This window comes from Delphinus delphis, chromosome 1, assembly GCF_949987515.2.
Source record: "Delphinus delphis chromosome 1, mDelDel1.2, whole genome shotgun sequence".
Classification (NCBI taxonomy): Eukaryota; Metazoa; Chordata; class Mammalia; order Artiodactyla; family Delphinidae; genus Delphinus; species Delphinus delphis.
The window spans coordinates 2,117,418-2,143,127 of NC_082683.1; the positions used below are offsets into that span (position 1 = coordinate 2,117,418).

At 55.6% G+C, this 25,710-nt stretch overlaps 2 protein-coding genes across 3 annotated transcripts; one reads left to right on the plus strand and one right to left on the minus strand.

The window, feature by feature from the left end:
- Nucleotides 1-3,837: 3,837 nt before the first annotated feature.
- Nucleotides 3,838-8,239, plus strand: TPRG1L (tumor protein p63 regulated 1 like). Of its 2 annotated transcripts, none has more exons than XM_060013235.1 (5): nucleotides 3,838-4,141; nucleotides 4,243-4,337; nucleotides 4,414-4,590; nucleotides 5,418-5,571; nucleotides 6,922-8,239. In XM_060013235.1, exons 1-5 carry the CDS (start codon nucleotides 3,929-3,931, stop codon nucleotides 7,114-7,116), a joined length of 834 nt encoding a protein of 277 aa, XP_059869218.1. In that variant the 5' UTR covers nucleotides 3,838-3,928; the 3' UTR covers nucleotides 7,117-8,239. The 2 variants fall into 2 exon arrangements, with proteins under 2 accessions (XP_059869218.1, XP_059869227.1); XM_060013244.1 differs by having other exon boundaries at nucleotides 4,246-4,337.
- A 607-nt stretch (nucleotides 8,240-8,846) lies between these two features.
- WRAP73 (WD repeat containing, antisense to TP73) lies at nucleotides 8,847-25,235 on the minus strand. The gene is made up of 12 exons (XM_060013254.1): nucleotides 25,100-25,235; nucleotides 21,662-21,814; nucleotides 21,047-21,163; nucleotides 14,606-14,678; nucleotides 13,262-13,365; nucleotides 12,452-12,538; nucleotides 12,043-12,177; nucleotides 11,881-11,958; nucleotides 10,751-10,856; nucleotides 9,997-10,122; nucleotides 9,436-9,627; nucleotides 8,847-9,201 (listed from the first exon to the last, which is right to left on the minus strand). Exons 1-12 carry the CDS (start codon nucleotides 25,166-25,168, stop codon nucleotides 9,059-9,061), a joined length of 1,383 nt encoding a protein of 460 aa, XP_059869237.1. The 5' UTR covers nucleotides 25,169-25,235; the 3' UTR covers nucleotides 8,847-9,058.
- Between the last annotated feature and the right edge of the window lie 475 nt (nucleotides 25,236-25,710).

Here is a 25,710-nt window from a genome sequence, read left to right on the forward strand (position 1 = left end):
CCGGGCACGCCAGGAGCAGGCACCAGACCCTGACCGCCTTTCCCGGGGCCGTTGGTCAGAGAGGGACCTGGAGGGGCGAGGACCAAGCTTGTTCACAGGCCCCCGGTTCCCCTCTTGTGATGCGGCCACCGTGGGTAGCATCCTCCAGACACCCGCTGGCACCCTGGACGTTGCTTCCCTGTGAACAGCAGTCCTCTGCCTCTGACCTGGGCTCGCGTGTCTTCTGCAGCATCCCTGAAACCGTGGCGGGCTAGCCCGTTAGTTCCCAAGTGGGGCAACATCTGTGACCCCCATAAATACTCCCTTGTGGGATCTTGGCCTCCCCTTTCCCCCTTGCCTCTGACCACAGCTACCCGGCAAACCCCCAGTCTTGACCAGTCTAGCTACTGGTTTCTCCCACTCCCACCAGCTGCCAGGTGGAAGGCTCCACTGTGAACGTGCCTGAGGTCTCCCTGCAGCCCAGTGGTCCCCACACCGGCCCTCATCAGCTTCTTTGCTCATCACTGCTACTCTGAACCAAGCGTCCTCACCCAAATTCCCGGCTCCATCTTCCCAGCCCCCCTGAAGAGAGCGGATGTCCCAGAACCTCTCAGTACCCCCTCCTCCCCCACTGCATCCGCATCCCACACCGACCTGTCCATAACTGTCCTCAGCTCTCTCCATCTGTCCCTGAGCAGATGGTGTCCTCCTGCCCTAAGCGAGCCCCGACCCCTGGGCTCCAGGTTCCAGCCCCTCATCTTCTGCCAGGAGCCAGGTCCATTCATGGGCCCTCGTCCCATTTCTCACTCCCATCCTTGACTCCACGGACACCCACGGGGCACCTGGAGCCAGGGCTGCACAGGGCACGAGGTAGTCCTCTTGGCACATGTGAGCTGGTCAGAGGCTTGTGACAGCCTGGGAGCCACGTTTCATCATCCCCGCCCTCCAGATGAGGAAAGAGAAGCAGGAAGGTTAAGTACCGGATTCAGGGCCCTCGGGGGCTGGCCATCCCGCCAAAATGACCAGGCCTCTTCCATCCCCACACCGCTGCCACCTGCCAGCATCACTGCTGTCCCCTTTGTACCCTCCCCACTCTCAGCCTTCAGCCTCAACCCCTGTGGCCCCCTTGTGCCAGTGGCCCCTTGTGCCAGTGGCCCCCTTCTCATCTCCGCTGAGATGACCCTGATCAAGGTCGCTGTGAAGTTGTGCCGTCACTGCGTCTGAGCATGAGTGAGCACCACGTGGGCTCCCGGCGAATCCGGTGGAGGACGGCTCTCCTCTGTCTGCCCCCAGGAGCCACTGGCACAAGGGCGAGGGTGGGCGCTGGGGCACAGGCTCTGGAATCCAGGGCCCCTGCTCTCTGTAGCTGTGTGACCTTCGCAAAGTGACAAGCTCTCTAGGACTGTTTTCTCTTCGGTTGAAGGGGGTAATACGGCGCCTCATGCACGAGCACAGGCAGTATTTGCAATATACCTGGCCCTCAGCAGAGCCTCAGTGAACAGCATGACCACAGTTAGCAACCGACACTGAGGTGGCACGGGCTGTGCAGGGCGCTGTGCACAACCCAGGTCTTAACTCACTGACTCCTCCCGACAGCCATGGGGGAGCAGGAACTATTATCATCCCTACTCAGTAAAAAAAGGAAACTGAGGCAGACATAGCATGAGTGTCCAAGTCCAGTGGACAGAAGTAGGGGAGCCAGGATTCAAGCCCCTGCCGTGAGTCCACATGCCCAGCTGCCGTTGCTGAGCCCCTATAATAAGGGGACTCAGGAGAGGGGTCAGTGGGCACCCCAAGCCCAAATGGCTTAGACTGCCTTTCAGGGGCCCGACTCAGGCCCACCCTGTGGGAACCAGCAGAACAGACTCAGCCAGGGGCTGTGGCTACCAGAGAAGGGGGCTCCCTCTCCCCACAGGGCAGGGCCCCAGGTGGGTGTGACCTGGCCCCTGGTCCCCAGGGGGAGGCAGCAGCTGTCCCCACCCCACCTCAGCAGGCCAGGGGGCTAGAAGCAGGCTGCTGCCTCTTTTTGCACACCCAGCCCTCTCTGAGACCTTAGTCTTTCCAGGAAGCAAAGTACCAAAGCTATTTCGGTATCTGTGGTATTTTCGTCCCTCCTGTTTCTATGGCTGCTGACGTCCAGGTAGAGGAGCGAGGGGGAGGCTGAGGACCTGCTGTGTGCAGAGCTCAGCACCCTCCCTCGAGGGACGTCCTGGGAAGGAAGGCCAGCCACCCTGCAATTGTTCACAGACCGGGATGGCATCCAAGTCTGCACAAGCCAGGAGGGCTTTGGCTAATCAGCACGGCCGCACCAGCTGGCGGCCTCGGGCACCTGGGCAGAACTCTCCAGACCTGTTTCTGCAACTGTAGCATGTATACAAGAGAGCATTTACAGCCCTGGGCTCTCGTGAAATTCAAAGAATTAAGAAAGGGGTTATAAACTCCAAAGCGCAGTCATACGCCAGGAGCTGGCTTCTCGAAATTGCCTAACAGGGCACAGAAACACACACAGACACACACACAGACATACACACACACACACAGAGCAGGTTGCCCGGCACGCGTGGAGCCGACGATTATATGAAACAGCAAAGAACTAGCAGTGAGGGTAGTTAATGGCAGTGTCTCCTGGGGACAGGGCTCTAAACTGAGTATTGGAGGATGGATACAGTAGGGGTGAGTCGAGAAGCCTTTCTGGTGGGGGGAGTAATCTGGGGTGTGACTAGAGGCAGCGGAAGGCCAAAGTGACCAACCGGGTGAAGATAACAGGTGCTGACATTTGTAAATTGTCATGGATACAGCCCTTGTGTCTCCAAGACAACGGGTCAAGGTGGATGAAGATGAGGTTGCCCTGGAGTCTGTGGGTGCCAAGACCAGGGAGCTGAGGTCCCTGGCAGGGCCTGCAGCTGCCCAGGGTGCCGCTAGCTGCAGGCAAGATCACTCAGAGCAAGAAAAGATCCAATTCTAGTGCCGGGAGAAGAAGAGCAGAGGCAGCAACAAGGAATCCTGGTTCGGCCCTTGATGGAGTGACGAGGCCCCGTGCCTCGGTGTCCCCTTCCGTGGAGCAGGGTCGGGAGCGCTGCTCCCTAGGCGCGGGGAGCACGTCTGCATTTAGCACAGCCCTGGGCCCATGTCCCCGTCGCTCCATCCATGAACCCGCGGTCAGAAAGGCGGGGGTGCTCAGGAAAGAGCTCTGCTCCGCGGGCCGCCGCTCCTCCAGTCCCCGAAGCCCGCGCTGCCCCTGCTGTGCAATGTTGACACTCTGGGGGGAGTGCTAGTCCGGGTGGTGGTCACACCGGGCAGGAGGTGCGTCCAGGGAAGTGGTCTCCCCCGGCAGGGGTCGGCATCCAGGGGGCGATCACCCTGGGCGGAAAGAGTCCCAGTCCAGGGGGCGGTCACTCTGGGTAGGAGCCGGGGTCCCATCCCGGAGGTCCGCTGCACTTCAGCCGAAGCTGAATATAGGGGCGTGGACGTCGTGCCTCAGGTCTGGGATCCAGAACGTCCCCAGCAGCCCGCCGCACCCTGCGGGGTGGGGGCGCGTGAGCACCCGATTTACTGTGGGAGGAGCGGTCGGCACATGACTCCCGTCTCCCCCGGGCCTTCCGCGTCGCCTTGGCAACCTGCCTGGGCCCCGCCCTTCCCCGACGCGTAAACAGGAAGTGGGCGTGAGCGCGGCGCGCTCTTCCGGCGCAGCGAAGGGCGGGAGCGATTGTGAACGGCGGCGGGCAGGACCAATCGCGGAAGACAGCTGGGGACGATCCAATAGCGAGGGCCGGAGGGGGGAGGGAGGAGGCGGAGCCTGAGGCGGGGCTGGCGAGGCGGAGCCAATCGCGGCGGGCCTCATCGCGGAGCGGGCCCGGGGGCGGGGGCCGAGGGCCCGACTCAGGCGGCAGCGGCGGCGGCGGCGGCCGAGTCGGGTCCGGTCCGGGTTCGCTCGGTGGCGGGCGCGGCGATGCTGCAGCTGCGGGACTCGGTGGACTCGGCGGGCACGAGCCCCACGGCGCTGCTGGCGGCTGACGAGGAAGTCGGGCCGGGCGGCAGCGTCGGTGGTGGCGGCGGCGGGGGGCGGCTGGGGACGGGCACTCCGCTGCGACAGACGCTGTGGCCGCTCAATGTCCACGACCCCACGCGGCGCGCCCGCGTCAAGGAGTATTTCGTGTTCCGGGTGAGGCTGGGAGCGGGGGCGGGACAGGGCGTGGGTGGGCGGAGCGGGCGAGCGGGCGTGACCTGTGACTTCCGCCCCCGGCCCGCCCCGCACGCTCCCAGCAGCCTGGCACCATCGAGCAGGCGGTGGAGGAGATCCGCATGGTGGTCCGGCCCGTGGAGGACGGCGACATCCAGGGGGTGTGGCTGCTGACCGAGTAAGGGGGCGCGCGCTGGGGAGGGGCCCGGGCGCCTGTGCGCCCCGGGCGCCGAAGTAACCGCTGCCGCCCGCAGGGTCGATCACTGGAACAACGAAAAGGAGCGGCTGGTGCTCATCACCGACCAGGCGCTGCTCATCTGTAAATACGACTTCATCAGCCTGCAGTGCCAGCAGGTGGTCAGGGTAGCCTTAAACGCGGTGGACACCATCTCCTACGGAGAATTCCAGTTTCCCCCGAAATCGCTCAATAAGTAAGTGTGTTGAACAGAGAGCCCGCCACCAAGGCCTCCCAGTCAGCGCTTCCGAAACCAGCCTCCAGTGAATGTCTTGCTTCAACAGCAACAGAGTGTAGAGACAGGTGACTTGTGCCCCACAGGGTGCGTTAGAAGGAATTCTGGCACAAGAGACAGTTATTAGGCTTGTAGTAAAATGAACTCAGGGTACGTTAAAATAGGCCCGACGTGGGTATTCTTCAGATAAGAGCCACACTCAGCATTTTACTCCCGCCAAGAAAGGATTACACCTATCACCTCAAGCTCTGTTGTGGTTAATTTTTAAAAGAAAAAGGTAGTGTGTCGCTTTGATTTGCAGATATTACTGAAGATTAAATTTGGAAACGTTTGATGGCCAGTTTTCAAGAGCTGATCTTCATCTGTTAGGGAGGTTTCTGAAACATGAGAAACCTGGCCATCAGTATACTCAGTTGAATTAAACGGTATATTTCAGAGTTTTGATGAAGAGATTTGGGGAGGGAATTCAGGAAGCTAAGATAAGCTCAAAATTTTGGCCAACAATAAGATGCTCAGGGAAAAGGATTTAAACTTGAAAAACATTACTCGTTTAGTTAGCACAACTAAGACAGTGCTTTCAGTTTGTCACACTTTAAAGTGCTGAAAGCTGTCGTTATTAGACACGCCATTCCCGTCAAACCCCACGGGCCCTTCACTGTTGTGAAATGTCATCGGTCTTATCTTTACCGGTGGCACAGCTTTTTAATCTCACACCCACGACTGAGCAGGTGCTCGGGGGCGCCATGGCCTGCTGTGTGAGGTCTGGTCCCTTTCTTCCCACTCGGTAGGCGAGAAGGTTTTGGGATTCGCATCCAGTGGGACAAGCAGAGCCGCCCGTCCTTCATAAGCAGATGGAACCCCTGGTCCACCAATGTGCCGTACACCACGTTCATAGAGCACCCGATGGCTGGCATGGACGAGAAGACGGCCTCTCTGTGCCAAGTAAGAACACACACAGCAACAGCAGCACTGCCCAGTGGGACGGGAACGTTCCAGGCCTGTGCTGCCCAGGACGGTGGCCACACGGGGCTGCTGAGCACTTGAACAGTGGCTAAACAGAGAAAATAAACTTTTTTTTTTCCCATAAATTTATTTATTTAGTTTTTCTTTTTTTGGCTGTATTGCTGTGTGCGGGCTTTCTCTAGTTGCCGTGAGCCGGGGCTACTCTTTTTTTTTAGAAGATGTTGGGGGTAGGAGTTTATTAATTAATTAATTTATTTTTGCTGTTCTGGGTCTTCTTTTCTGTGCGAGGGCTTTCTCTAGTTGTGGCGAGCGGGGGCCACGCTTCATCGCGGTGCGCGGGCCTCTCACTATCGCGGCCTCTCGTTGCGGAGCACAGGCGCCAGACGCACAGGCTCAGTAGTTGTGACTCATGGGCCTAGTTGCTCCGCGGCATGTGGGATCCTCCCAGACCAGGACTCGAACCCATGTCCCCTGCATTAGCAGGCAGATTCTCAACCACTGCGCCCCCAGGGAAGCCCCCGGGGCTACTCTTTACTGTGGTGCATGAGCTTCTCATTGTGGTGGCTTCTCTTGTTGCAGAGCACGGGCTCTTGGCACGCAGGCTTCAGTAGTTGTGGCACGTGGGCTCAGTAGTCGTGGCTTGCAGGCTCTAGAGCACAGGCTCAGTAGTTGTGGTGCATGGGCTTAGTTGCTCCGCGGCATGTGGGATCTTCCCGGACCAGGGCTCGAACCTGTGTCCCCTGCACTGGCAGGCGGATTCTTAACCACTGCGCCATTGGGGAAGCCCCAAATAAACTTTTGGTTTTTAAAAGTTTGTTAACTTACGTCTAAATAGCCCCGTGTAGTTAGCAGCTGCTGGTCAGCGTAGCTCTACGATGGGGTCCTCTGTGGCTGTGGTCGTCTTGGAGAAGGGCCCAGAAGGGCTTCGGGGTGTGGCAGGTGACCCCCGCCCATGGTAGAGCTGGGCAGTGTGCGTGCTCAGCAGGAGAGGAGGCCTTGGGGTGGTGAGAGCCGGGTCCAGGACTGGCGACAGGCCCCCACTTGCCAGCTGTGCACCTTGGCCTGCTCACCGCCTGGTGGGTGGTGGGGAGGAGTAGGTGGGTCACTACGGCAAAGCCACGTCGACCGGCAGAGTGAGGCCCGTGAGGACTGGCTGTAGCCAGTCACAGGTGAGCGCAGAGGTGAGGTGTGACACTTGGAGGGTGACGCGGAGGAGATGAGCCCAAGGGCTGCTGGATGCGTCTGGGCAGGCGTCTCTCCAGGGTGGGGACGGGCTGACACAGACGCGTGGGGGATCATCTGATCAAGCTCCCTGTCTTCTCTTTACAGCTGGATGGCTTCAAAGCTCTGTTAATCCAAGCTGTCAAAAAAGCCCAGAAGGAGAGTCCTCTGCCGGGCCAGGCTGGCGGCGTGCTGGTCTTGGAGTGCCCCCTCCTGATCGAGACCTATGTGGGGCTGATGTCCTTCATCAACAACGAGGCTAAGCTGGGCTATTCCATGACCAGAGGCAAAATCGGCTTCTAGGCACCGCACGCGCACGCGGGTCCCTTCCCTGGGAGAGCCAGGCCGATGGGACCCTGGGGGCGTCAGGCCTCTGGCCAGCCCCACTGCCGCTGGCAGGGTCCGAGCCCCTTACCTGTAGGGGTCTGGGCACGATTAGCATAGTCAGATGGACCACATACTTCAGCTGGATACTGGGCGTCTGGTCACGTGAGCTCCAGACAAAGCAGAATGAATGTTGCTGTCACCGTCCTGGCCGGTATCTGCTTCCTAGAACCTCAGTTTCCGTGCCCCCCACCGCTGGGGTCTCCATCTGGCTTCCCGTGGTCCCTCCCACCCCAGCCCTGGAGCATGTTAATAATAAACGTTGCGTGATTCCAGTGCAATAGCCCTGTCAGCACCGCAGCTACATAGATCGCTACATCCAGGGAGGTACCTGAGACTCAGTGCCTGTGGTGGTTTACAGTTGGTGTCCAAATCTGTATTTGGAGATTGAATCCACTTTCTTAAAGCTAATTTGAAAGAAGCCAGCAGGCACGAGCTCATCAAGAGACGGTCTGCCTTGTCAGCTCCTGAACGGACGGACACTGGCTTTTGTGGAAATACGTGTTCGGCCTAAAGTCACCCTTTTTCTAAAATTAACCTATATTGTGTTAATACTACTAATGGCATCTTTCCCAGGCCCAAAAAGGTTTACAGGAAATCATTTTAAGACAAGTCATTAGTCTGAGAAAGTCACATTGATGAGTTCTTTGCACACAATTTTGTCAACTCGGTTTAGTTTGTATTGTCATATTCGTATTTAAAAAGGGAATTGCTTAGTTTGCTTGTAAAGAATGCACTTCTGAAAAGGAACCACATCAGAGTCTCCTGACGCAGCTCGCCCCTAGACACCAGCCCGGGGGAGTCGTCGTTCCGTCCACGGCTGAGCCGTCTGCCTGGGAGCGCCTGTTGAGGATTTAGCTGCTGGCCCGCCGGTTCCTCCTCATTATTTCTGACTCTGGCGTAGCTGTGGTCAGCATGGCCGTGATTCGGATGCAGGGTCCCGTCCACATCGAAAGGCTGCCTCACAGCTCCGCCTGGGTCCTGAGCCTTTGCTTTCGGTCTTGTAGTAAAGACATTTAAAATCTGAGTTGAAACATGAAAACAGTGGGTGTCATTCCTTTCTTAAAGTTATTAAAATAGGTGCAACCGCCAAGCAAGTGTCCTGTTAAGTGAGAGGATCTTAGAGCATGAGCTGTTCTGTGCGCTGGTCTTGAGCCCTTTGCTGTGTGCACAGTGAGGGTTCTGTGCCACTCGCTCCCCTCATGGCCACCAGGGAGTGGTGTGCACTGCCCAGCCTCTACCTAGGGTGACAAACCCTCCTTCCCCCACCAGCCTTCTCAGCCCTGGCCGCCTTCCTGAAGCACCCGGATTGTTCCAGGTGGACAGCCAGAGCGGACGGTCCCTGCGGGGAGCCGACCTTGACCCAGCCGCCCCAGGGCCTGCAGCTCCAGCCTCCCTTGGAGGTACAACCCCACCCCGGGTGCTCAGGGCTCCCCTCCTCTCCGGAACAGGCCCCATGGGACCCACAGGCCGCTCTCCAAAGCGTTCAGTGACAGAATGGAGGCTCCGAGCAGAACGGGTCTTGTGTGAGGGGGACTGGCCACTTGGGGCACAGTTTCCCTAAGACAGTGAACCCCAAACTTAAAACTGACCTAGAAAACTTTCCCGTGACCTAAACCTTTGAAGAAAGTAAGCACGAGACATTTTATGAATTAGCAAATATTTATTTTAAGTAACAAAAATTAGTTTTATACCATACGTATTAACAAAAATGGCTTGCTATAGAAAAACAGAAGCAAAACGCTTCCTCCGGGCCACCCCAGTGGGAGACGCAGCACCAAGAAGCTCTGCTCCTTTCCCACGGCCAACACAAGCCAAGGTCTCCCACCTTGAGCCACGTGGGCCTGATCGTGCACGGGTCCTACGTGTGGTCACCCCTCTGCCCGAATGCTGTGCCGACCCCCTGCTCCGTCTCCAGGAAGCACAGGCAGAAGTGGTCCTTGCTGAGGAGGGCCAGGGAGTCCCCGCTCAGGTGCCAGCACACGGAGAGCACCTGGAAGTCACCTGGAGGAAGCAAGGAGGTTAGAGCAGGATAGACCAGCGTTCCAGGGTGACCCAGCTGGAGCGCCAGAGTTCAGCGGGTGGGAAGGCTCCCCCTGGCCTGGGACGCTAAACGCCGCGGGCCCCAGTCAAGTGCGCACACCCGGCGGCCCTGAGGTTTATGCGAAGGTGCCTCCTGAGAAGGGCTTTCACCTTCTGCTCGAGGCCGCGTTTGCTCGCGTCCCCGCTTGCGCTCACCTTCCCCGGGTACCTGCACCGACACGCAGCCCGCCGGCGACCACAGGTACACCTTGCCGCCCCCCGTGCAGATGGCCAGCCGGGCCTGCCGCGGGTCCCACTGGAAGCAGCGCACGGCGGACAGCTGCTCCAGCACCGCGAGCAGCCTCAGCTTCTGGATGTCCCAGATCCAGACGGCGGTGGGGACGCTGTCTAAGGAAGGAAGACATGAACAGGCCCGCTTGAGTCCCCGAGCCGCTCACGCCTGAGGACGGATGCTGCCTGGGGTCTCAGTGGCGGGGGGCCCTCCCCGGGGCTGCCTGGCACACACGGGAGTCCTGTCGGCCTGAGCCCTGCTCCTTCCCAAAGAGGGACGTAGAGGGAGCAGAGGCCAGGGCCGGAGGCGCAGCGGCTGAGCGGCTGCTGCTCCGATGGGCCCAGTGACCCGAGACGCTTCTGCAGCAGGACAGGGGGAAGCACGTGCGGGAGACCCGCACCCCGACTCTCCTTTCAAGCCATTCGACTGCCCGGCCCCGAGGGAGCGGTGAGGGGACAGCACACACACGTGGACGGGCCACTGACCACTCCTCGTCGCCAGGAAGCAGTTGTCGGGACTGAAGGCCAGCGCCCCGATGCCGATCCTGGGGTTGGCTCTGTCGGCGGCAGGCTTCAGCGTCTGTAAGGAGACCGGCACCGAGGCAACCTCGTCTGGGCGTCAAAAGAGAGAGCACCCTGAGCCTCCCCGCGGGGCGAGGGCCTGCGGTCCTGCCCACAACCCCCTGCGGGGCGAGAAGCAAACACAGGGCAGGGTCTTACGGAAAACAGGGCTCGGTGGGAAACTGGCCGCGGCGCACAAGGCCTGTCCTCGCGCCCTCCCATGCGAGGCCGTGTTTCTGGAGCTGCGACGGGCCAGGTACCACTGCAGGGCCTGGTGGCCGTCCCAGTGGCTCCTCTGACGCCCTAATTATGCCATTTTACAGACGAGTAACGTCCCAGGTCCCCGACACAGCTGCGGTGTCTCCCTGAGCCCTTTGAGGGCCCTGCTCACCCAAGGAAGTCAGTGTTCATTAAAAAGTCGCCCTCAGAGGACCAGCCGTCAAATGAGGATTCCCAGGGCTTGTATTCAGTCAACAGAGCCAGTGGCCAGGTGGCCTGCTGGCTCACAGCTAAGAGAGACGCTGGGTACCAGGCATCGCAGGAAAGGAGAGGATTCGAAACAACAACAAGGAGCGTCTGGAATCTACCTGGACCCAGAGAACTCTTTTTTCCATAATAAAAGAAAAGGAAAGGAAAGGGGAGGAAGAGAAAGGCCCCCACCCCGGGCCCAGCTGCTCACATTCGCTCTCCGTGGAGGACAGGGGTCCAGCCGCTGCTCTGGGCGGAGGGAAGGCCAGGCGGCCCAGCACCAGTGGCGGGCTCTTCTCGGCCTCCTTGTACACCACCTGGAAGACAGACGGCCCGGGCAGGATGTGCAGCCGCGGCCCCGCTCACCGCGCCCTCCTGGGCACTCTCCACGAGGTCTCACCCCCGGGCCAGCACTTCAGTGGGGACGGGTGACAGACGGGCCAGGAGCGAGGCGGCGTGCGTCACCGGAGGCCTGACGGAAAGGACGAGCGGCCCGACACCTTCAGACCGCACCGGCCGCGGGGTGGAAGGACCTCCGGCGAACCCTGTGAGGCCTGGGGCGGCGCCACCCGACCCGGCCGCCTTCCAGTCCTGTTTCTGCAGCTCCAGCAGGTCCTCCAGTCCCTGCCGGCGTCAGAGCTGCTTCTCTCCTCACCACTCACCCATCTTAGGTCCCTCACCAGCAGACAACTCACTAGGGTGTCTGTCCCCATCCCTGCTGTCCCCCCCGAGGCGGGGTGTCTCTCCGGGTCCCAAGGTCTCCGAGCACCCAGACCGGCGCCTGCTGAATAAACGGATGCTTGTTCCCACCTCAGGGCCTCTGCACTCCTGTGCCTGTTCCTACTGCCGGAATTGCTCCTCCCCAAACCCTGCGTCACCTCCTCCCTGTGTCTGCCCCAGGACCCCTCGGCAGGCAGCCTTCCTACCCACCCGGGGGAGACACCAGCCCTCCCAGCCCTGGCCCAGACTCCATGGGGCAAGGGTCTGCCTGCTCTTCTCCGACTGGCCCAGAGCACAGTGGGTGCAGATGCTTGGCGCCTGCAGGCAGGGGACCCTGTTCACAGCGCAGAGCAGGAGCTGGTCCCAGAGCGAGCCGCAGGGCTGGGGGCTGGGGGCTGGGGAGGGGAAGGACACCACTTTGGACCCCCTGGGAACGTGGCAGGAGAAACAAAGGCCACTGGGCAAGTCTGACGATTGAAATGTTACAGTATCAGAAGGTTATGGGGATGTAAGGACCCATAAGTAACAGACGTAAGCACCATAAGTAACAGAAAGTGAGAGAGCAGTTTTCGACCCCCTTCCCCAAATACTGTTCACACGGAAACGTGCTTCCAGACTTACTATTTTGGGATTATTAATGGTCGCGGGATGCCCGAATTCTGTGATCATTTTCCACGTCACGTGGTTAAGAATCCGCACCTGTGGCGGGGGGCGGGTGGAAACCACGTGGTCAGAGCCGCTGGGGCACTGGCCGTGGGCTTCACCCCGAGGACGCCCTCCCACCTTTCCGTCGTAGCTCCCGACTGCCAGGAACTGACTGCTGGGGCTCCAGGCCACGGACTTGATGCCCAGGGACCACTCGTAAGCACAGAACGCAGACAGCAGCCGGCCGTCCAGGGAGTAGAGCAGGATCTTGTACTGCCGAGACATTGAAATTGTTACTGAACCCAGAGCGGAGGCAGTGAGACTCGGGGCGGGGACACTGCCCTCCCCGACGGCGGTGGGAAACGGGGACGTGGGACCACAACTAGGGGAGCCAAGCGGTAACACGGTGGGAGGGGGAACCGGGTGCTAACAAGCTCCTCGGCTCGACGTCTGAAAGACGCAGTTAATGCGCTCGGCGTTCGGAGGCCGTGAGAGAAATACTGGCGTCGGCGCTTAGAGCAGAAAGGGTCCCGAGTGGGCTGTCTACCTCCAGGCAGGAGTCCCAGGCGGCCAGCACGCAGCCGTTGGGGGCCCACTCGATCCCGGCCAGGTCCTGCGTGTCCGTGTCAAAGTGCTTGCCGAGGCGGGCGGGGGAGAGATGAAATTGAAAATGTTTTCAACAGATACACGAACGTTTATTTTGTAACTGATGTGTTAACACATTCAGTATTTAATATCCTCATCTGGACACGGACAGAAACGTGTACAGCCGTGTCCTTCTGCTGTGCCGTCCGGCCTGAGCGCTGGGGAGGTTGCAGGCCGGGCACACGGGGCTGCGACGTGGCTCAGGCCTCCGTCCGCCCCGCACCTGTACCTGCTTCTTGCCTGGCTGAGTCTTGTGCCTTTAAGACCAGCCCAGGCAAGACCCTCCCAGGACATCCCTGCCCCGTCGAGGAGGCCTCTGTCTGGTGGCATCCGGGGGTCCTGCCCGGCCCTGTGCGTCTGTGTCCATGGCCTCCTGCCCCACGCAGGAACGTGCTCAGTGTTAAACTCCGGCTCACTCTTCCGCCTGATGCAGCCACACGTATGCAAATACCACGGAACCAACAGGAAGGGAGGCGGCACCAACCTGGTGGCCTGTTAACTGTGAACACACCGCAAGCACGCGTCATCTCAACACATCCTACGAACGCCTGCCGGTGTGCGTGCCACGTGGTTACAGGCAGCACCGGCCTTTGGGAATGTGGAATCACATCGCTCCATACCACGGAAGATGCCCTGGAACCTCAGACAATGCACTCCTCCCCTCCCCCCACGCCCCAGGGCCACTCGGCTCCCAGGTGGGGACAAGTCTCACCCGCAGAAGCTGCCAGTCGCTGCAGACCAAGATGCTCACGTAGTCTTTGCAGTCCCGTCTCTCGGCCAGCGCCAGGTAGCGGCCGTCCCTGGTAAAGGTTATTCCTGCCGAGAAGAGTGAAAGGTCCCGGGATCGAGAAGCAGATTGCAGCAGTGGTTTTCAAGTTAGAACGAGAAAGAGAAAGCAGAGGTCTGAAGAGGGGGACGTGGCACACAGAGCCCGGCGTCTGTAGCAGGGAGTGTGTGTCTACAAAGGGCGGGGTCTCCACACCCTTGCTCAGACTTCTGACCTGCAGTGAACCTGCGAGAAATACAGTGACCTGAGCCCCGACGAGCCCCAATCCATTACTGGGAAGTGCGGTGCCCTACGGAGTGTTGTGTTCTTAGGAAATTAACCGCAGGAAACTCAGCTGGTTCGGAGCAGGCTTGTCATGACATTTCCTATTTTTATTTTTGAATTTAAATTTGGAAGAAGTCAATTCAAGGTAAGAATCTGGCTGCAACCAGACTGTACTTTCTCGGTCCGTATTAGTGAACCGAGCCTGTGGCCACATTTCATACCTCATGGGTCAAAAGAACACCTAAATGACAGAGCTGTCATTTCCACCAAGAAGGGTGTGTGTCATCTGGAGAGACACTGATATTCAAACTATAAAAATAAAAAATAAGTGTACAATTGCACACCATTCACATGTGAGGTTCAAACTGCTGACGGCAAGAGAAAAAAATGGAAAAATCATTCAAACTATGTACTGCTTCTTTCTGTTTCTTAACTGAAATACCGCCATGTAACTTCAGGACTCAAGACAGTGGGGCACCCGACTGGCCCAGCTAAACCCGCGGGGGCGGGCTCCCCGCCGGCACAGAGGACACATGCCTCTGGCCCTCGTCGGTGATGTCCAGGTGGGACAGGTCGCCACTTCCCCACTCCAGGCCTCGCAGAGTTAAGTCAATGGAGGATTCGGTTCAGAATCCGGTGTGTGAGGTGGGGGTGCGAGACTGACGTGAACTGGAGGGACCTGAGCGGGTACCCAGTCAGGCAGCAGATGTAAGGGGTTTACGTGTAAGTCCTTCTTCTTTGACGTCCTAAAGGACAATATACCCTCCTTAGTCACTGGCGTCGCGTACAGGAGAAGCCCTAGAGACACAGGTGGGAATGGTCACAGATGAAGTACTCACTAGGAGGTCTGGGGCGGGGGGCGGGTACAGAGGAAAAACACTGGCTATGAGCTGACACACGGCCGAGGCAGCTCTTGCCTGTGTTTGAAATTTTCCAAGGTAAAAAGGTCCCCAAGCCCCAAACTACGACAGAGGAATGGCTTCTGAGTACCTCTGGCCGACTCACCCTGCTGACAAGCCTTAGGGTACTTGATGTAGGACACGGACTTTGTGCACAAGGACCAGACAGTTATCCGCAGCTGCCAGGGGCAAAGGGAGGGAAAAGAGAAAGGAAACAGCATATATTTAGCATCTTTGGAGAGTCCATTCCAAGTCTTACACCAGATCGTCAGCGCCCAAGCGAGAGATTCCCGCAGCAGTTCCCGCGTCAGCGGTCCCGTGGTGTTTTCTGCCTGAAGACGGGTGTCAAACTCACATCTTATGATTGTTACATTTAAATTTTTTTTGGCTGCGCCAGGCGGCTTGTGGGATCTTAGTTCCCTGACCAGGGATGGAACCCGGGCCACGGCAGTGAGAGCGCAGAGTCCTAACCACCACTGGACTGCCAGGGAAGTCCCATGTTTGTTAAATTTAACGCTCCTGGTCCTTGGTTTTCATTTTGTGACAACATTATCTGAGTGACACAAAGTTAAATACAAGTTCATTGTAGTTCAAAGTACTGTCATCCCTCCTTCTCGGCCTCATTTATGTTGTATCACAGGCACGTCTGTACAGGAAACAGCAGCATATAGAGGGTCCAGCACTGCAGGGGTTTCAGGTATCCACGGGGTCCTGGAAGGCATCCCCTGCGGATAAGGGTGGGGGATGCCGTAGTCACAGTTCTCACATAATAATAACCCTAAACACGCTGCTTAGAGAAACACGTCTAGGAGGGAAGCCACACGGGACGCTCCTCAGTCCTCTGAAGCAGATGAAGGGCGAGCAGCTCTGCCTCACCGGGCAGCCCCAGGCTGGCAGGGACGGGAAGTGGCCCGACTCCGCGCATGGAGGCCTCTGCGGGAGATTTCTGGGGGACCCACCGTGGGCACATCGCGCAGGTAGCGACAGCTGCCCGGGCTGTTGCAAACGGCAGGAAGCAGACATGTCAGTGAGGGACCGGCGAGTGCGCCAGGGATGGACGCCTGGGCTCGGGGAGCTGCGCTCGGGGTCGGTGGAGGGGGACGCACTGTCACCCCGGCCCTGTGAGCAGGCAAGGCCCCCGCACCCAGGCATGGGGAGGGCTGCTGGAGCCGCCCCAGACCCCCTCGGAGCCTCAACGTGAACAGTCACCCTGGACCGGAGTTTCCAAATGTCTGTTTCGGAAAAGCATGTCCACACCATTCCCATCGGCCGTCAGGGAAGGTAAGTGGGTGCCCTGCCACCTCCAGCTCCCGCAGCCCCCAGGCCAGTGGACACGGACGAAGCTGTGTTTACCAGGCGTGGTTGTGAGGTAAGGAACACGGGCTGGAAAACTGCTTTCATCAAATAAGCATAGCTTTAAAAACTGTGGGACTTCACATGAAGTAAAACGCAGGGCCCCGCGTTTCTGTACCAGTGTGATTCCTGCAAGCTAGGCCCTTTTTCTTTTTTAGCTTAGGAGGTTTAAAAAATGAATTAACTGCATTTTCTCCACATTGTCTCTTAGGAAAGAAAAGAATCTGATGGAAGAATCTGATGGAAGAATCTGATGTCCTGAACTGCCTCTGTGAAAAGCTCACGCGGCATTTGGGGACACGAGGGATGCAGACAAGCTGCAGGGTTGGCAGCACTTTGGGCTGTACTCAAGGTAAAGCGCTTGTCCATCTAAGGCAAAGGCACCAGGGCGCGCAGACGCGGCACGGCCCAGGAGCGAGGCCCACCCTGACGACAGGCTTGTTCCCTGTAAAACCTGCTCTCGGAGCCCAGGGAGGGTGGAAAGGCACACGCTTCCCAGCCCAGCAGGTCTGGGTGTTAAATCCACCTGGACACGCACAGCCGGCGCCATCTGGCCTGGAACACCTGTCCTCCAGGTGAGCGAGGGAGAGGAGGGAAGGCCCAGGGCGCTCCTGACTGGGAGCCCCCCACCCCCTGCCCCATCCACACTTCTCTGTTAAAGGCAGAAAAGACACAAAGCACCTAAGCCTGATTTTTACCCGCCATCCCCCGTCAAAAGCCATCCCCCATCAAAAGCCGTTAAAAGAAACCCAACTGTGTGTAACCTTAACAAATGCAGTGAGAAAGAGGCAGATAAACACCCGCCTCCCCTCCGTGAGCTCGAGGAGGTGGCAGCACCACAGGAGGGGAGAGCGCAGGAGGACAGGCCAGAGGTGGCCGAAGGGCAGGCTCCCGGAGGGCCGCCGACCAGGCCCGCTTCTGTGCTCACCCGCACACCCTGCGGCGGGAAAGCGGAGGCCAGGGGGCCTTGACCTGGGATTTCAGGTCTGGTCCCACGGCATCACCGTCACCACCAAGGGTCCTTCCAAGGTGTCGGCCCTTCAGCAGGACCCCCCTCTGGGCTGGGCTGTGCTTTCAGGCGTTGCCACATTTAAGGGTGAACTGAAACGCTAATCTCGCCAGAGAACAGTCACTTTTGAGAAAGAGTTCCTTGGCTCATCTCCTTTCCCACAACACTTTCTAGCTGTCTTGACGTAAAAAAGAAGTACATTTTTATTACTTGATCACTGCTGCCGGTGACCTGGAAAATTCCAGTACTTAAGCAAAAATACTTAAAATGACGTTTTCCAACTCAGAGATTGTTTGGAAAATTAACTCAAGAAACACAGCAGGGCTTCCCTGGTGGCACAGTGGTTGAGAGTCGCCTGCCGATGCAGGGGACGCGGGTTCGTGCCCCGGTCCGGGAAGATCCCACATGCCGCAGAGCGGCTGGGCCCGTGAGCCATGTCCGCTGAGCCTGCGCGTCCGGAGCCTGTGCTCTGCAACGGGAGAGGCCACGACAGTGAGAGGCCCGCGTACCACAAAAAAAAAAAAAGGAACACAGCAAACTGAGAGCAGCCCACTGAGTTCTTTATCAGTATGGATGTGCGTGGCTTCCCTCTCTTGTTAGAAGTGGGAATGCATTCAGAGGTCCAGTTCCTCCCGGTTTACACACGTACACCTGCGTGAACACCCTTGGCCCTTCCCCTGGACTGAAGCAGAGTCAAGAGCTGATACAACAAAATGGAAAACTTTGGAATAAATTCTATAAAGTATGTACAAGATCTATCCAATGAAAATACCGCTTAGAAAAATAATTTAAAGACTTAAGAAAACGAAAAGTATCCTATGTTCATGGATCCAAAGACTCAGTACTGTTAAGATGGCCGTTATCCCCAATTGCTCTACAGGTTCAACGCAATCTCAACTTTAAAATTCTGGCACAATTTCTTTTTTTTTTTTAGAAATTGACTAATTTATTCCAAAATGGATACGGAAATACTAAAGACCCAGAATGGCCAAAACGACTTTGAAGAAGGACAAAACTGGAAAACACACTGATTTGGGTTTCCAGACCTACTATTAAGCTTTAGTGATCCGGAGCACGTGGTATTGGCACAAAGACAGACTAAGAGATCGATGTAACAACACAGAGTCCAGAAACAGCCCCACATACCTACGGGCAGCTGATTTCTGACAAAGGTGCAAAGTGGGGAAAGGACAGAAATTCAAGACAAATCCCACATCTGCACTTAGCAGCTGACATCATAGAAACTCTAAAAGAAAACAGAAGAAACTGTGATCTTGGGCTGGGCAGGGATTTCTTTAGACACAAAGTGCACAAATGATAAAAGAAAAAATTGACCCATTAGACCCCGTCAAAATGAAAGACTGCTCTTTAAAAGAAACTGTTAACAAAATGTAAAAACAAGCCAGAGACCAGGAGAGAATATTTACTAAACATGTATCTGACAAAGAACTTGTAACCAGAACCTTACAGCTCAACAAAAGGACAAACGGACAAACGGCCTAATAAAGAAACGGACGGATGATACGAACAGACAAGAGTTATAGGATGATGGGCACACAAAAGACGCTTAGTATTATCAGTCATATGGAAATCACCAAGAAAACCCACAATGAGACACCAGCACACATCAGACTGCCTAACAGAAGGGGCTGTGATGAGCAGCGTTGGTGAGACTATGGAACAAACTCCTGCCCTGTTGGGGGGAAGGCTAAACGGCACAGCTACTGCGGAAAAGAGTCTGCGGTTTCTTAAGCTGTAAACATACACCTCCCGGCACCCCCCACTCCAGGTTTTTACCTGAGAGAAAGAAAAACCCGCGTCCGCAGACAGCCCTGTGAGGATATTCACGACAGCTCCATCGGCCAGTGGGTGATACACACACAGGGTGGGGAATCCACACGGGGACACCACTCAGCTCCGAGAAACCGGAGCTGATGCCCACAGACGCGGACGGATTTCAAGAAGAGCATGAGGCCGAGCGATGGGAGCCAAACACAAAAGTCTGCAAGCCACGTGGCCCCTCCCACATGGGATCTGAACCGCAAACCAAGAGCGCCAGGAAGCAGGCCGGAGGGGGGCAGCAGGATGCCTGGAGGGCGGGAGGTGCCCACTGGGTGGTGTCAGCACGCTCCATGCCCACCGGGGCGGCAGCTACGTGTCCCAGCTCACGGTCCACACGCTTAAAGCGGGTGAATGTTGCTGTTCATAAGTAGCTCCAATTGGCTTTATTGAGATAGAAGAAAAGGTTTTCCGGTCGGGGTTTATTTTTTTTAAGACAACTACAGGCTATTTACAACATACATACTAAAATTTAAGGATACGGAAAGGCTGAAAGTCAAAGGATGAAAATGATATACCCTGAAAGGCCAAACCACGGAAGGATGGCGTTTGACGCCATCATCTGACAAAACACGCTGCAGAACAGAAGAAACTATGAGACGCGAAGAACCGTTTATAATAATAAAAGGCTCAGTTCACCATGAAACCTGGAACAGCTCTAGTAACAGAGCCTCAAAAACACACGAGGAAACCTGGCAGAGCAGAGGCAGCGAGGAGGGCACAGCCCTGTTACACGTTAACATCCTGTAACACAGGAGGGAGACGGGCCGACGACGGCACAGAATGGAAAATCGGGACCGATCGCGTCGGTGTAAAGAAATTCAGTTCTCGAGACAGGTGGTAAAGACGGACTTCTTAACAAATCCTGTTGGGAACAGATAAAAATGGATACACTCCTGACACGACCACTATAAACTCCACGTGAACCTGAAATACATATTTAAATTAAGTGTGTGCGTGGGTGTGTATAAAATAAGATATGGAAACTCGACGTCACCAATACTTAGAGAAATGAAAATGCAAACCACAGTGCAGTACCACTGCAGTTCTACTGGACTGGCATCCATTTCACATCCTGATCAAACCGCATCTCCCACAACCAGGCGACCTCCCCTCCCCAAACGTCCGAGAGAGAACGCCTGGATACGGGCTGGAGCAGACGCCCACAGTCCATTCCCTGCAGCATGGACCGCAACAGCTCCAATGCCCAGCACCAGCAGGGTGGCTGCATAAACCGTGGCATGACTTTCCCTACAAGGACTGAAAGAAGCAGTCAAACCCTCGACGTGGATGAATCTCAAAAACGATATCGAGGGGGAAGAAAGAACCACAACAGAACACAGAGTATGAATTCATTTAAGCAAACTTTAGACAAATGCACACCATAGTGTACGGTGTCTGCACACACACGCGCACACACAGATAAGACCTTGAGGTAAGTAAGGATGTGCTTAATGCAAAATGCAGAGCGAGGAGCCCCGCGGGCTGAGGTGGGGCCCACAGACACCCTGCAGTCCTGAGCGCTCTGTTCTCAGGCCTCACGGCAGCGCGCAGGCTGCCTGTCGGTGAACCTTGTCCAAAGAGCACGGTTTCTCTTTCACACTGACAGGTGCCTGTCTGGGGGCTGGATTTGGGCCTGAAGAATTATAAGCATGAAGCCTTTTAGATGAGGCTATATGAACAGCTCAAGTTCTCTCCAACAGCCCTGTAAAATGTCAACGTGTGTAACGTGGAGAAACCAGGCGCCCTTCACTTGCTGTCTCCCTCCCCAATGGCCTAAACTGGCAGACATCAAACTCAATATAATGACGAGATGTGTTCACACCACCCCAGCCTTCCCTGATCCCCTAATGTGACACGCTGACGAGATGTGTTCACACCACCCCAGCCTTCCCTGATCCCCTAATGTGACACGCTGACGAGATGAGCTCACACCACCCGAGCTATCTCTGATTTACTGTCAGACTTCAAATGTTCTTCGCGCTCAGAGCTCCTGCCCAGGGCCCCATGTCCCAAGTAAGTCCAAGGCTTGAAGAGGAAATGAATGAAGAGGTTAGAAACACACAGATCAGATGTCTTGAGGGAAAGATGTAAATTTGTTCATCCTGAAGTTCATTTTCAATTGTTGAATCAAAGAACCTGTTTAAATCCTTAAAAATATAATTTAAGCTGTTCTTTTAAAAAAATCTTTTCTTTTCATTAAAACTGGGCAAAAAGATTATACAACAACACTCATGGGCTTATAATGCTCTGACCACTTACGACGTATACCCTTCCCCCCAAACCACCCACTCTAACGCTCCCAAGCAATTCAGGAGGAGGGGGCCTTCGGGGCGTCCCACTCACGTGGAATTCCGTCGTGTTGAGGATGTGGCGCCCATCGGGGCTCCAGCAGGAAGCCACCAGCCCTGCCGAACCCTCGTCTATTTTGCAGTGCCACTCTGGCTGCTCCAAAGACCACACCTACAGTCACAAGAGAGGGACGAGTCAGTGCGCTACGCAGGCTTGAAGCCAACCGGCCAAGAGCTGCGTGGCGGCGAACATGGGCGAGCCCTCGGAACCTTCCAGCACAAAGGGCTGGGCCCGGGTTGCACCGCAGAGGTAAGGCGCGCTACTCGGTGACAGCGTGTTGTCGTGCTTCGAAGGGGGCACCCCTCTGCTGTCCCTGAGACCTCACTTAGTTAGGTGCGGGGTCTACAACAAGACACATCTCAGCGCTCCCACACAGGACGAGCGAGTTGCCGGGCTGCCCTCTGAACACTGCCTGTTACTGAGTTAACTTGGTTACAGATCAAGGACACTTAAGTGTCTTCTTATCTTAAACTATCTTAAACTATGAGCGAACTATTAACGGCCTTTGAGCTGTGCTGCCTCTTCTTCCAGACCGGCAGGGCACAGGACAAGGCCCTTCGCGGGGGCTACGCTCCGGGACGGGGGGCGTCCGAGCGTCGGGCCGCAAACCTGCACCAGCCCCCGCTTGTAGAGGGCACACAGGATGAAGAGCGAGTCGGCCGACCACTCGATGTGCTGGATCTGGTCCAGGCACGTGTACAGCTGGCAGATCTGGAGGGTGTTGGCATCCCGGACCACTAACCGGTACTGGACGCAGGAAGCCTGGAGAGGGAGGAGAGAGGCGGGCGGTGTGGGCTCTGCAGGAGGGTGCTCTCGGCGCGGCCCTCCAACCAGGGGCTGCCTCCTTCTCTCCCTGCACACACGCCGCCTGCCTAGATGGCCTCGTGCTCATCACGTGGACAGCCTGTTCTCAACAAAGAGGAGTTAATGGAAGATAAAACTGAAATGTACAAACCAGGTGCCCAAACTGTTGAATCCCCGGAGAAAGTATTATTTGCAAACTCTCTACTGGAGTCAGGTTCTACTTTCTTCACTGTGTGACTAACCCTGAAGCAGGAAACGGCACTGCGGAGAGGCCCATCTGTGAACAACCCAATCCTCTCTGCTTCCATCACCTGCAGACAAGCTGTAAGGAGTGAGCAGGGAGGTGCAGGGCTGCGGGGGAGAACGACCCCAGAGGCGCAGTTCCCTTCTGTTCAATGTCTGACTTGGAGCCTAAGCAACAGAAAGGCAACATACAGGTTTGAAATTCTGCAGGTGTAAGGACGCTTCATAAATGCTCATTGACCTGTGATGAGAGAACAGAAGAGACATGTTGGTCTCTGCCCTCAGGTCCTGACACAGGGCTCCTGAACGAAACCTGTGCAATTTCCTGGGTGACAGGAGCGTCTTTTGTTCTAGAGCGGCAACTCTGGGTGGGCTCCTGGATGGGGCTGTCACCCGGAAGACCAAGCCAAGATTAGAAGCTTGGAAATGTCAGCCCCACCCCCCCTTTCTCTTCGGCAAAAAGGACTAAAAATGGAGTTAATGATGGCTCAGGCCCATGCGATGAAGGCCCCGTAAAATCCCAATAATACGGGGTTCGGAGCTTCCAGGGGGGTGAGCACAACCAGACACGGAGGGTGACGCACCCCAGATTCACAGGGACAGACGCTCCTGCACTCAGGGCCCCCCGGGCCTCACCCTGTGTGCCTCTTCATCTGGCTGCTCATGCGTGTCCTTCACCATATCCTTTAATAAACTGGTAAACATGTTTCTCTGAGTGCTGTGAGTCACTCTAGCAAATGAATGGAACCCAAAGAGGACATCATGGAACCTCTGACCTATAGCCAGTTGGTCAGACGCACAGGTGACAACCTGGACCCACAATTGGCGTCTGAAGGGGGAGGAAGCAGTCTTGTGGGACTGAGCCCTTAACCTGTTGGACCTGGCGCTCTCTCCAGGTAGACAGTGTCGGAATTGAGTCAAACAGCTGGCGTGGTGGACAACTGCTTGGTGTGGGGAAAAAACCCCACACGGTTGGTGACCAGATGTGTCAGAAGTGTTGAGTGTGGCAGTCGTGTGGGACTCATAGGAGGAAGGGCTGGGGGGTTCTTACACACCCACATTAACTTATTCCTAATCCTGACTCTGAAAAGTTTAAGTGTTAATACAGGTTTCTTAAAGATACAGTTACTTTATGTCTATATTTGTTAATAATGTCCAAATCCAAGCAAATAATTTCTATGATTGAGTAAACGTACCTGCTAATAGGACAGTACCTCACAGTTCAAAAATCAAGAACTGACTTTTCAATGTTAATTGTTTCATTTTTGTATTTATCAAGGTCAAACTGGATTATTGGATTTTTGTTTTATAAACTCCCATTAAAAAAAAGCCACAAGAGGGACTTGCCTGGTGGCACAGTGGTTAAGAATCCGCCTGCCAATGCAGGGGACACGGGTTCGAGCCCTGGTCTGGGAAGATCCCACATGCCACAGAGCAACTAAGCCCGTGCGCCACAAATACTGAGCCTGCGCCACAAATACTGAGCCTGTGCTCTAGAGACCGCGAGCCACAACTACTGAAGCCCGTGTGCCACAACTACTGAAGCCTGCACGCCTAGAGCCCGTGCACTGCAACGAAGAGTAGCCCCCGCTCGCTGCAACTAGAGAAAAGCCCGCACGCAGCAACGAAGACCCAACACAGACCAAAAAAAAAAAAAAAAGCCACATGAGTTTTGCATGGGAAAAGGGGAGTAGGGGAGGGATTGCAGATTAGAAATACTATGTGTCCCATGCCTATCTTTTCATATTGTAGCTTTGAAAGCTGTGATCAGTTACAATAAACTCCTTACAAAATGGAATGTTTGTAACAACACTTGGAAAAACCTTATCAAATCTGTTGCAAGATATTAAAAATGGCAACATGGCCCTACTTTCTCCAGCACCTAGGATAGAGCTTTGAAGAACATGGTTCCAGTAACAGTACTGTCTAGCGCTCACGATATTTAAATCAGAAAGATCTGATTATTTTGGTGTAAAACCCAAAAAAGTGCCAAAATTAAATGAGGAAATATAATCTCTCTTCATAATTCACTAGAATTTTCATAAATGACCAAAGGGGGGGGGAACCCCTAACGTATGCGGGAGTATTTTGAATATACCAAGGTTTTTTGGGGTGCCACTTAAGCTAAAGACATTTTGTATTTTGGAGCTGAATGCCATATTATGTGATTTAGAATAAAACCTCCACAAAGAAGGCAAACGTGTACATCCATCCTCAAAGAACTAGATAAGGATGAAAGGAATGTTAACAAAACTCGAACTGAAAAAAGAATCAGGAAGCATCAGTTACTAATTAGTGAAACTGAGTACACTTTCTATAAAGCATAATTTTTCTTCTTCATGTCTTTCCAATGCCAATGATCCCTCACCCACCACATGCCCTCACCCTAAGATTCTGAGGATATACACGGGTCACGCTGGTATATTTCAAAACTTAACTTTCATGTACAAGACAGCTCAGTGATGTCAGAAGCATTCTGCCACCCATGGAATCAGCAGCTCAAATCTCAGGAGTGCGGACAACTCTCTTTATCTGCGCATAGAATGCTGTTATCTAAATTATTCATCTGGCATGTAGTAGAAACGGGTGAAGAGGGCTGGGAAAGGCGACAACAAGCAGCTGCACCACTGCACCAGTTTACAGCCAACTGGTAGACTATATACGTGCCTTTTGTGACAAACTAACAACAATCCGATATCTCCTGTGTCCTCAAATCTGTGAAAGCAGCATTGCTTTTACCTGCCTTTAACAGATGGAAACCCAGGTGCAGGCATCAGGCGGCTTCCTGGGTTCCCAGGCTGCAGCATCTTCCCAGGTCCCCTTCCCAGGGTCACCTGTCTGCAGCACCTGCCCGGGGCCCACACCTGCAGACCCTCGAGCTCCCTCCATCCAGGCCCAGCGGCCGCCCCGCTCTCCGCTCCCTGGATCCCCGCCTCCCGGTGAGGACAGGCGCCTCCCCGCTGAGGGCCCACCCTCGGCCCAGGCCCCGCGGCCGCTCACCAGATACTTGCCGTCCGGGGAGAACTTGCAGAGCAGGCTGGAGAGCTTGAACGCCTCGGAGAAGTTCATGGCGGCCGCTGGACCCCACGACCGCGAAACCCAGCCCGCCGCAACCGCCCCTCCGCGACCGGAAGTGACGGAGGACGAGCGCCGCAGCCAGTCAGGGCTCCGGGCTGACGCGTGCATTGTGGGGCTTGTAGTTCGCCACCCGGCACGCCGCGCGCCGCCGCGCCTTAAAGGAGACGCGGCGTTTTGTCCCACCCGGGATTTCCGCCGGTGCTCGGGTGTGGGGAAGTCCCCTTCAGCTAGGGTTGTCAGATAAAATGCAGAAAGTGCACTTAAACTGAATTTCACGTAAACAACGAATCATTTTCTAGGATAAATATGTTCCCAAATACCACATGGCACGTATTTATGCTGAAAAACTACCCCCTTATCTGAAATTCAAATTTAACTGGCGTCCTGTGTGTCTGTGTATTTATATTCATATATTTATGTTTAATGTAAAGACATATTTACATGTAAATGTATTCAAACATAAACATGTGCTTGCGTATAGAATATATAATATAGCGCATAATACGTATATTATATTTTATACATGGAGTATG

Excerpts from the sequence above, each read along its gene's own strand:
- TPRG1L (XM_060013235.1), top strand. The coding sequence starts at position 3,929 with ATGCTGCAGCTGCGGGACTCGGTGGACTCGGCGGGCACGAGCCCCACG. Across the intron at positions 4,338-4,413 it reads GGGGTGTGGCTGCTGACCGA|GGTCGATCACTGGAACAACG; the intron begins GTAAGGGGGCGC and ends TGCCGCCCGCAG. Across the intron at positions 5,572-6,921 it reads AGACGGCCTCTCTGTGCCAA|CTGGATGGCTTCAAAGCTCT; the intron begins GTAAGAACACAC and ends TTCTCTTTACAG.
- WRAP73 (XM_060013254.1), bottom strand. The coding sequence starts at position 25,168 with ATGAACTTCTCCGAGGCGTTCAAGCTCTCCAGCCTGCTCTGCAAGTTC. Across the intron at positions 21,164-21,661 it reads ACAAGCGGGGGCTGGTGCAG|GTGTGGTCTTTGGAGCAGCC; the intron begins GTTTGCGGCCCG and ends TTGTGACTGTAG. Across the intron at positions 13,366-14,605 it reads CCCTAAGGCTTGTCAGCAGG|GAATAACCTTTACCAGGGAC; the intron begins GTGAGTCGGCCA and ends TCTTCTCGGCAG.